The following is an 11,274-nucleotide window of genomic DNA, read 5'->3' as shown; positions in this document are numbered from 1 at the left end:
ATAGGCCTTTGGGCCTATAACATTGGCCTTAAAAGGGTCTAATATTTATTGCTTTTTATTTTTATTTTTTATTGGGTGATCTGAGATTTTTTTCTTAGGTGTAACTAAAGATATTAATTTTATTTTATTATGTGATTATCAAATTGGTATTTAATTTTTTTAAAAAATATTTCTCTTGTTTTTTTTATGTACTGTTTTATTTTTTTATTTTACTCTAATAAGTGGTTTACCTTTTAAAAAAAAAAATTAAAATAGACTAATCACTGTCGCTGCCATATATTTAAACCAAAAGAATAGCTACAGAAAATATTAAACAATAAAAATAATAAATAAGTAAAAGAAGTTTTCCGCAGGTTTTTAAAGGGTAAAATACTTACCAACAAATAAAGATTTTAACCATGCATAATTTTTAAAAACTAATGTAAAAATGATTTATCCATTTTATTATTATTATTATTATTATTTTAATAAAAATTGATAAACCATAACTTTTATTGAAAAGTGAAAAAATAATTCAAATACTGAAAAAGAAAGGCGACAGAATAAAGCAACGAAGACTGATTAAAAACCTCACCAAAGATGAGGATTACAAAACCCGAAAAAAGGAGGGAAAAAGAAAAGAAAAAACTAAACCAACAAAGACTACTGTTTACGGACACAAGTTTACCTGAGCTTGAAAGAAAAATAAATTACTCCAGAGTAAAGTTGATCTCTGAATCGCCGGTATGATCTATATTCTTGCGCTCAAAAAATTGAAGGAGCGTTTTATCCTTTGAGAAGCTTTTTAAAGTTGGTTTGTTAATGTGAATTTGGAGTGTTTTATACATTTTATTTAAAAAATAATCTCTTAACAAAAGAGGAAATGAAATATTTGGTATTTTATTCTTCATTTTTATTAGACATATAATTCTAGTTTAAGTAAGAATTAACATTTTCTTTAAAGTCAGAATTGAACTTAAGAATGTGTGTACTTTTGAAAACTAATGGAGCTTTAAGATGCCGCGGCCGAATTCACTGACAATTGGATTCATGCATTTGGAAGAAGGAATCCATCCTTGATTTGTTTTTGAAGTTGAGTGGGCGACAATGGAAGGCTATTGTTGATGGGCGATAATGGAATGGGTTTGTAGATTAATGAGAGCAACAGAGAATGTTTGAGTGGAGGCTGTGTTTAACAAGATCAAGAGAGATAATACTTCTGAACCACAAGTACAAAAAAAAAAAAAGAAAAATTGAAACCCTCAACCCTGAAAAGGCACATCATATGTGAGAATGAGACAAGATAAATAACACATCAACACTAGTACTACAAAATGTTCAGCATACCTTTGATTTGATGGTATTCAGGACCCAGTAATCTTGCAGGCCAACAACCACTGCAAATCACAATTTTAAATTCGTGAACATATATCATGTGAGAAAATAGTAGATAAGATGATACAGTCATAACTCACCAATTACTCAATTGGGCTAGTTTAACACCAAAGATCAATAGATGTCACACTGTCCCCTGCACAATTCCAAGATCACACAACTACACATCCAAATAATACTCGGAGGATCTTCGTTTAATCTGAGTTTAAAAGTGGAAAAAAGCTATCATCAAATGTAGAAATAAAGAAGGAACAAAACTAAGACCCTTTAGTTGGCACTAGCGTTTAATAGCTCAAAACAACAAAATTTCCATCCACCATCTCTTTTTCTACTGAGCTGAGTTGATATATTCAATTAAATGCAGAGCAATCTAGTGTTTGAATCAGTTTTCTACTTTTCATTTTTACTTATCAATCCTATCCATCAATTTTCATCTTGTTTTGTTGGCATCTGTTTGAGGCGGCTTAATATGAAGGATCAGCTGGACCATGAAGATGATCTCTTGAGAGGGGGTCTCATTTGCTTGTCTTCCTCAAGGGATACCATTATTATGTGTGATGGATCCTCAAGCATCATCTTGGCCACCAGGTAACCAGCAATGGACCATGTCTGTAACTTCCGGGATTGCTTCCCTATGTATCTCCCAAGCTTCCCATCATAATATTCTGGCCAGTTGTCCTTCGACAACCTTGCTTCTGCGAGCTCAATTGCATGTCTTGCTATTTGAGGACGCCCAGTTTTGATACATGCAGCAGTTAGAAGCCAGAGAAGCACTGCAGTGAACACAATAATTAATTAAAAATTTTAAAACATCAATCATAAAAACAGAATTCCAATTGATACAAGAAACTCAAGTTAAAACAAACAATTCTCAGCATAGTATAATTATTATGTTTCTGCCAATACCATCTGAATATTACCATCAAATTCACATTTGTTAGAGAAGCACCTTTAAAAGTTAACAAGAAGATAACCATAACTATTAGCAGTATATGCATCTTCTTTTAGTGGAAATTTATGCATCAGCGTGCCTTTCCAAAGACATTTTAAACAGTATTTATGATTTGAGAGGTTATTATGGAACAAAAATGATAGTGAAAATCATACATTTTTCAAGAATATGTGCAGACTGTTCAGTATGCAAGGAGAAGTCAATTGGAGAGATTTACAAATCAGCCATTGAAATTCACTCACCTGGCCAAGATCCTCCATTGTGATAACTCCACCTGGTGTTTTTTGGATCGCACCCTGTGACTATTCGCCACTCATGACTTTCAATAGCTGGATAACAAACCTTCATGGGCATTTCACCAACCAACTCCTCCCAACGCTCTTCTATTAAATCCATAATGGCAGCAGATTGCTCTGGTGTCGCCAAGGATGATAATATCGCAATGCAATTACCCAAACAAAACCAACGAAAATCCATTCTGGCAGGACTAACATTTCCAATGAAATAACCACCACGAGTAGGCATGAAATCAAAAACCCAATCCGGAAGAGAGTCAGGCATGACATTGAATTTGTTTACTGCGGTATGGGAGTATTCTTCTGTTTTGTAGCGGTAAATATCATTGAGCTGCTTAAAATCGAGCCAAAAATAGCTCCGCAGGTGGTAGCTCAAGGCATGAAGGCGTTTGGTTATTCGCTCCACAAATTCCTTCCCCTCATCATCTTGCTTAAGCAAAGCCAAGGCGCATCTCAAAGCCATGAAAAATAGTGCTTGTATTTCAATGGGATAGCCATAGATGCCCTGCAAAAGTAGAAACAAGCAAATAATTAGCGAAACCATCCTGAAATTCAAATATTTCATACAAAAAAACCAACGATTGAGCTAACCATGTTATTTAATATCATTGGAAAAAAGGTCGCTAGAGAAAGCTAATAGAATGTTTACTAAAAATTTAATATATGAGATAAAACAGCGCTGGCAATTTTCAAACAGAGTAAACTATCTAATCTAGCTAAATAAGCAAACCCAGGGGAGGGTGTATCCGTGTATAGCTATAATAGTTTGATAATGGTAATCACTGCATAGGGACTCAGTGGTTCACAAGGGTTTTGTAAGATACTTAATTATTTGACTTCAGATTGGCTTAATTCTTCTTCCAGGTGCTGAGGTAACAACATATGTATGTGGATACTAGGTAACAAAATTTATTTCAAACAAGATACAAAGGTCCAAATCAAAACAAACTGAAGAAAAGAGAACATCAGTCATGATTAAAGATAAAGTTCAAGGATAGCCATAAATTCTTGCCCCCTTGATATGGATTATCTGATACCATCATAATTATAAACACGGTATCAAAATTATAAACATGAGCACTTATCCAGAAGGTCTTCCTATGTTTTATAATTGCAACCAAAATTGCAGCAAATGTCTTATGTATTGTCAAAAATTTAGGCAATACACCTATATTTCCTCGAGGATTCTGCTACTGCATCCATATAATACTCTATGTAACCAAGTTCAAGTGCCACGGTCAAAATTGCAGCAATGCTATATTGTTCTTAAAAACTATGTGTATGAATTAATAATAAAGAAGTTTAACAAAAGAAAAAAAGACTAACAATAAAGAAGTGTTAAAATAGATGAGAACTAATATTCACAATAAATGAAAAAACTGATAATATTGTCATCCTCTGACACAACTACTTTTCACTCGTGGCTGAGAACAAAGAAAAAATGCACCAGTTTTCATAGGTAAAAATGGTAATGAACAAATGATGAGCAGAATAAAGTCAAGGTCATTGGTAAGACGCATATCTTCAAATAAATAATATCAAGCTCACCATCCTGCGGTCAATCATGCAACAGCCATCAGCGCAAAGTAATGTGGGAAATGTATCAAAGCCCTCCGAGAGACACAGGGTCAAAATAAGTCGCATGCCCTTCTGGCATTCAGGCATTTCAGATAAAGATTGATCATGAGTATACTTGGTGTAGGCTTGAAGCAATATTATCCACCAAAATCCAGAATCCACAGGAGCAACTCTTCCAATTGCACTTTCCCCAAAATCAGCAATTAAAGTATCATGATTTCGAACAGGGTCATGGAGAACTTTAAAACTTGCAGGCATTGCCCCCTGTCCTAGTTTGAAGCGGTCAATTGTCTTTTCCCATGATTGCAGACGAAGTGTTTTTAGAAGAAAGTTTTTGACTACTTCGGGCTCCTTCATCATCATAAATGCAAGAGCACTTGGAAAAAAGTCCCTCACAAACACCTGCCGGAACGAACAGCATGGGAGTTACCAACCTTACTGATATATTTGGTCTACGTACAAGTTTATACAATAAAAACATTGGTTTAAACTTTGAATAAATTAACATCATTAATACACAAAACCCTATAAATTCTAAACTCAATTTGATTCATCAGAGAAAGTGCATGTAAAGCTTCTGGAACAGCCCTCTTGAGCTCCCATAAAGCCAGCAAGAACTATTAGGAAGAGAAGAAATGTTCAGTTAAGGCTTATAGAATTGACTTTATCTCCACGGCATGGTTCTAAGTCAGAGAAAATTCAATCCTATCACTTCGGAATTAATATGTTAAAGGATCTTAATATAAGTTTTACAATAGAACAAAGTCCAGAAATACTCGGGGTATTTTCAAAAATAGCAAATGTACAAATGACTTGTTTGATTTGTTAGAAGTTTGACTTGTCAGTTTAGCAATTGGTCGATAAAGCAATGAATATAAAATCTAGAAAATATAATTACACATGCAACAACAATTAAGAAATAAGCTCAATGCAGCTGCTCCAAAGCGTATATCCAGCATCCTCACTGGTACAACAGAATATATCTAATATAAACAAAAAGAGATGGCATGTTACAGACTTGAGCAAAGGATTACCTGATTGTAGTTAAGGGCTTCCTCTGAGTGATCCAATGCAGCAATAGTCCCTACTCGTAAACCTCTGAAATAAACCAATGATCGTTGGAGGGCTTCCCAACCTTCCGCCATCAATGGGGAAGCCTCAGAAAAGTAAGATCCCTTTGGAGTGTTTATAACAGACCTTTTATCAGGAGAAGGTATAGTTTCAAGATTTTCATGAGACCTTGAGCTTCCGTTCTTGAAAGATGGCATAGCGGACAGACTTCTAACTGAAAGATCATGCATGGCCTTCTCATCACAAGATCTGTGACGTTCTATGCCAAGAGTCTTAGGCCTATCTTCAAGCTTAGAGAAATCGAATTCCTCATGTTTCACAATAACTGGTTTCAGTTTTCTTAGACCACTACTCTGAGGTGAGTCCATGGTGGTTGTAGGTATATCTCCAGTTATGATAATAGAAACTCAATTAGCTCTCCAAATGTGCCCTGATTGAAGAACTGAAACATATACATTAACATTTGATTTAAAGAACAGAAATGCAAGAAGCATAAGAAAAATTTCTAGTTTAACTACTTCAAGTCTTCAAGAAGCATAAGAAATTTCTCGTTTAACAAGAAACCAAACATGAAAAATTTCTACTTGAACAACATTCAAAATCTATAATAATTTCTGAACAACATCAACCACAAAAAAAAATACAACATTAAAATAAAATATTAAGCAACATTCACATAAAAAAAACGCAAGAAACGACTGATTCCTCATTTAACATCATAACAAACACCACAACAACATCTAATAACTCGAATTTTCCCGATTATTCTCAAACTACACCATCTAATAAATTAAAATAAAAAATAAAAACCCTAAAACCGCCGTCATTTAGCAAGATCAAAGAAAAAAAAAGTGAAGAAACAAGCATCATTCCTCATTTCACATCATAACAAACACCATAAACTCATCTAATAACTCCAATTTCCCCTTATAATTCTCAGACCAAATTACTTCGTATATAAAAAAATAAAAATAGAAAAACCTAAAATGTGGCATTCTATCAAGATCGAACAAAAACAAGAAGAAACAAGCATCGCATTGAGAGATCAAAGGGTGCAAGAATCAGTGAAGTTACCGAGGTTCTTGGAATGAAGAAGATTCACAATGAATAGGAGTTTTAGGGTTCCAAAGAGGAGCTTCGAGAACGGGAATGGAGTGAGAGTGGGGGAAAACGAAGGTCGGCGCCGGAGAACAGCTGGCGACGAGGGAGACGAATGCGCGGATACGAGAGCTTTTATAGGACCGTGAAACATGAAGAGGGAGCTGACCGGTTAACGCCGGTTGCTTTCACGTTTCTTTACCTGTTTACTGGCTGCTTCCGGTGCTGTTAGAAGCACTCTAGCAGCCTAGCTTCACACACACACACTCTCTCTCTCTCTCTCTCTCTCTCTCTCTCTCTCCTTTTTTTGATAAATTTAAGTGTTTTTATTTAAGTTCAGAGATTATTTCAAAAATGATTTTGGAATTTGTTCTTGAGTTGGAGAAGTTAATTGATCTTTTTGAAATCAATCATTTTTCAAATAAAAAATATCAAATGATTTTTTATTGTTTTATGAATGTAATGAGACAAGAAAATGCTGCTTAAATTGGATTAAATTTATTAATACTTTGCTCTGATTCATTCTTACAGTGACGTTGTAGATATATTTTAAATAAAAGTTTAAAATTATGATAGGACATGAAGATGTTAGTTAAATGATATGCATTAATTCAAAGAATGTTATCATTACAAAATGATTGAAATAGTTATTGGTCCCAAGGTAAAAAAAAATTACTTTAAAATGATTAAAATAGTTGGCTTATCCACTTCAATGGGCTCTTGTTTGGATGAAAAAACAAAAATTAAAATGAACATTGGGAAAAATTTGTGCATTAATTTTTTCAAAATTTTATTGGCAAAAAAATTTGACATGTAGCTTCTGTGATTCAGAGAAATTTTCTTAAAAAAGTAGACGTAAAAGAAGCCTTTATTTTATTATCATAAATAATGAATAATTGATGAAAATTTAAAGCTACATAAGTCATAAAATTTAACAAACATTTGTCAGCATACTTTGGACTATAGATAAAAAAAGTTCGAGTCCATACATGTTGCTACATTGGTATATAGTAGAGCAATAAGAATGTGGAGTTAAAAGTTTTTTTTTAAAAATATTGAGTTCTGAAAAAAATTTTGTTAACCAAAAATTTGCCTTAATAATACTAATAAAAGTAATAAAAACTAAATATTTTAAAATTTTAAAAGTTACATTTTATTAAAACTAATAATAAATATTCACCAATATTAATTAAAATTTTAACAATTAATTATTAGATATAATCATTTAAAAATTAATTTTTTTAAAAAAATATGTTTCTTAACTCTAGTACTTACAACTCCAACCAAATATGGTGGGTCCAACTAATAGCTTTATAGAAACAATAACATACTGAGTCAAGAAGACTAGAAGATTGCATACTAACAATCAAGTAGTCGAATTATGGGTTAAGTCATATTTTTTAGTGTGTGAGTAGTGGTTGTGTGCAGATAATCCCAGTAAGGCCCCGCCCCCATTTGCTCATTTCTTAAAACCCTAACCGCTGATTTTGGAAAAAATAAAAAATAAAAAACAAAACACAAAAAACAAAAAGAAGGCTGCATGCATCAATAAGCATCGTTGATTATTAGCCATTACAACATCCAGTCAACATGTAACTCATAACTGATTCTAATTTCCCTTGATAACTCTCACATAGAATTGATTAGCTTCAGAGCTAATGAATTGAAACTTGCGTACCAAAAATACCAGGAAGTAAAAAAGACAATGAAAACTAACTATTAGTGCATTCTAACCTTTAAACTACCAGGGTTCTTGATTTTGGAACAGCAATCCAGATCAAACCAAAAGCCTGAGAACCTCTGTTTGCCGAAACAGTTAAACAGATAAAGCAGCAGAAAGTTGTTCAGTTTCGTCAGCTTGCAAGCTCTTGTAATAATTAACCAAGACATTCCACCCGCCCGGACACATAAATCCATCAGGAGGATTCTCTCCATTTCGCGCAAATGTGCGCATCTAGAGGAGGGAGAAAAGAAAACGATGTAAATAGTTAACACTAACATGTAGGATATGCCCAGACTAGAAAATACATACTTTGTAATAACATGTATATTATCAAGCAGTCTGGTGTTTCTTAATTGAAACAAGCATATTACATTGAATTCTTCCATACCTTGGTACCCGATATGAAGAGAAAATCTTTAGCGCGAGAAGGATCAAAAAATGCCATCTTCTTGTCCTTCATGTCATAGGCTGCCACCTGTAAACATGGAAAAGATATACATCATTTTACTCTCTAGATTCTTGTTAATATGCCAATATGGCTTCAAAGATTACTCTCATTCAAGATAACAATATAAAAGGAACTTGACATGGGACTCCAGCAAACAAATAAGTTCAGTGTATTTTACATGTAAATCCAATCAGAGTTTGAGACATAAACAGATAAATATACCTTGAATGGTAATATGTTCAGCTTCTCTAAACCAGGTGCCATGCTCAAGACCTTTTTCCCATGATCTGGGTCATATAAATCCCTCTTTTCAGTTGGATGACCCATTCCTGCAGGATCACGTCCTACAATGTAGAAATTAGCCCCCGCATTTATCCTTGCCTTAGCATGCCATTGCACTTCGGTTGGACCAGCATAATGCATAGGTGAAGGGAATATTGACACAATGGTGGTCTCAGGGTCAAGAATTCCATCTTCTAAAACCTGATTAAAGATAGAAGCTGAAAACTATGCATATTGCAAGAAAACTTGGCAAAAGCCATAAAATTGTAAACATAGGGGCATATAAAGCCAATTGAAATGACCTTGCTGTGTTGTTCCATCCTCACATCTAAGGGCACATCATCTGCCTTTGTAAAACCACCTAAAGGATGAAGCAAAAGAATTGGGTTTTGGTAACCCATATCTAAGAGGCGCCTGCGAGTATCATTCATTAGTAAAGCATGTCCATTGTGCACAGGGTTTCTCAATTGGAAGGCAAATACTGCGTCCGCTTTACGTTTATCAAATTCCTTGCGAAGTTCACAGGGAGAAAGTCTGTAGTGATCTAGACCATCATTATATTTTATTGGCTCTATCACTTCAAGATCCCCACCGATGAGCCAATTTCCAGCAGAAGTAATTACTTCCTCAACATAAGGCAATCCTGGAGCAGTCGTCCCCCATGTTCTTGCAATTCTTTCTTCTTTGTTATGTTTGTATATCTCAATCCTGCGTATTAGCTATACTGTTACATGCCAATCCAGCCTAAGACACTAAAAAGGCTGACAATACAATGCAAAGGAATTACTTTACAGCTCTAACATGCCTTTTACCATATTTTGAAAATAATTTACTGTGACTAACCAACAGAACCAACACACCAAGGTGTTTAAACAAATTTTCTTTAGTATAGCATTCAAGCAAAGCTACTTCAAACTCCACAAATCAAAACATATTAAAAAAATAAATGTAGGATAGTAGTTGTCATCTCAACATACAGTGGCATGTACAGAACAAGGCCTTATCAGAGAACTGGTGTTATGCACCAAGAAAAAATGAATTATTTCCATACTAAACAACACCAGGGGATTTAAAACCTTTGGGGAACAAAAATTATTTGGTTTATATTTATCAGGAGCTGAAGCAAGGGCAGTGAAGGCACTACTTGGTATGAGAAATGATGATATGAATAGCTACATTTATCAGCAGTGACAATACAATAGTAATTTGAATGTAAATAACACAATTATTATGAAAAAGACTTGGTTTTCTAACTCATGTACTTGCTATGCCCTTTAAAGTTCAAAATTTCAAATTTGTGCTTATGTACTTTAAACTAGTGTCAACAAATTAGGTTTGTAATGTACTTTAAAGTAGTGCCAACAATTTAGATTTATTACAAGCCAATAGAAGGAAATCAAGCTACAATTTTTTTTTTAATGAATTCTGTTCACTTTCCAGGTCTCATATATCATCAGATCTTTGACAAATGCTACCATTGGTTCTAGTTCCATCAAGCTAAGCTTATCAGAAGTTGGACAGTGTGCCCTAAATTATATCAAGAAAACAGTCCATTTTGTGTTATATCCATCAAGCACTGATCTAAAACTAATTATTCTCTTCAGTTCATTCCATTTGCTACCAAGTATGCTAAAAAAAATACCAGAAAACCAAAACTCTCAAGACACCATGCTTAATTTTCTAAACAAAGTCTAATTCTGACCAAATTCTAATAAGAACAAAGAAACACAAAACAGAGCAAAACAAACCTTCTGAGAATGGCGACAAGATCTCCATTCGGCCCAACCAAGGCCACGTCCCGAGCACCACCAACGCGCTCCTTGTCATCATCCCCAATGGCGAGAACGATGGGCAAGGACATATTGACAACCGAGCCATCCTCCATCCTCAACGAGTTGAAATGGAGGCTCTGCAAGTACTGATCCTCCCTCATGAACCCACGCAGCGGGCTCGCCCACCCCTCCGACACAACATGCACCCACTCCAAATCCACCCTCCCGATCCTCACCTTCGGCATCGCCTCCGCCTCCGTCTTCCTCCCCGCCCGCTCCATCTCCGGCACCACCAGCTCCACCAGCTTGCCCCCGTCCGGCTCTATCAGCGACGCCCGCGCAGCCATCCTCCTCGATCCAAACGTGATGCTCTTCCTTCTCGGACCGGAGAGCGAGAGAAGCCGGTGATGTCGGTGGTGAAGTGGAAGAGAAGAAGATGACGGTTTTGGTTATAAAAAGGGCCATGAGTACTCCTCCGAAGAAGGCTATGAACCGAAGGTATCTGTTGGACCTATTTATATATTTAATTATTTATTTTTAATGGACCTTATTGAAAAAAAGAGCACCTTACGTTATGAGTGGTGGTCATCAGTGGAATTTGAATGCTTGCATGAGGTTTAGATTTTGATTAAAACTTAAATATAATTTAATTTGAATAAATATCACTGTCATGCTCATAT

General features: G+C 35.0%; 2 protein-coding genes across 3 annotated transcripts; both read right to left on the bottom strand.

Annotated features, from left to right (window-relative positions):
- Nucleotides 1–1,609: 1,609 nt before the first annotated feature.
- On the bottom strand, nucleotides 1,610–6,457 carry LOC120258077 (probable alkaline/neutral invertase F). Of its 2 annotated transcripts, none has more exons than XM_039265421.1 (5): nucleotides 6,346–6,457; nucleotides 5,235–5,713; nucleotides 4,171–4,602; nucleotides 2,569–3,127; nucleotides 1,610–2,147 (listed from the first exon to the last, which is right to left on the bottom strand). In XM_039265421.1, the coding sequence occupies exons 2-5, from the start codon at nucleotides 5,637–5,639 to the stop codon at nucleotides 1,852–1,854; spliced, it is 1,692 nt and encodes a 563-aa protein (XP_039121355.1). In that variant the 5' UTR covers nucleotides 5,640–5,713; nucleotides 6,346–6,457; the 3' UTR covers nucleotides 1,610–1,851. The 2 variants fall into 2 exon arrangements, with proteins under 2 accessions (XP_039121355.1, XP_039121356.1); XM_039265422.1 differs by having other exon boundaries at nucleotides 5,235–5,701.
- A 1,435-nt stretch (nucleotides 6,458–7,892) lies between these two features.
- On the bottom strand, nucleotides 7,893–11,090 carry LOC120259540 (ATP sulfurylase 2-like). Its single transcript, XM_039267163.1, has 5 exons — nucleotides 10,571–11,090; nucleotides 9,125–9,530; nucleotides 8,763–9,023; nucleotides 8,481–8,567; nucleotides 7,893–8,323 (listed from the first exon to the last, which is right to left on the bottom strand). Exons 1-5 carry the CDS (start codon nucleotides 10,939–10,941, stop codon nucleotides 8,186–8,188), a joined length of 1,263 nt encoding a protein of 420 aa, XP_039123097.1. The 5' UTR covers nucleotides 10,942–11,090; the 3' UTR covers nucleotides 7,893–8,185.
- Nucleotides 11,091–11,274: the final 184 nt, after the last annotated feature.

This window comes from Dioscorea cayenensis, chromosome 4 (genome assembly GCF_009730915.1).
Source record: "Dioscorea cayenensis subsp. rotundata cultivar TDr96_F1 chromosome 4, TDr96_F1_v2_PseudoChromosome.rev07_lg8_w22 25.fasta, whole genome shotgun sequence".
Taxonomy (NCBI): domain Eukaryota; kingdom Viridiplantae; phylum Streptophyta; class Magnoliopsida; order Dioscoreales; family Dioscoreaceae; genus Dioscorea; species Dioscorea cayenensis.
The sequence above is the reverse complement of the archived record's forward strand: the minus strand, read 5'-3'. Positions and strand labels throughout refer to the sequence as shown.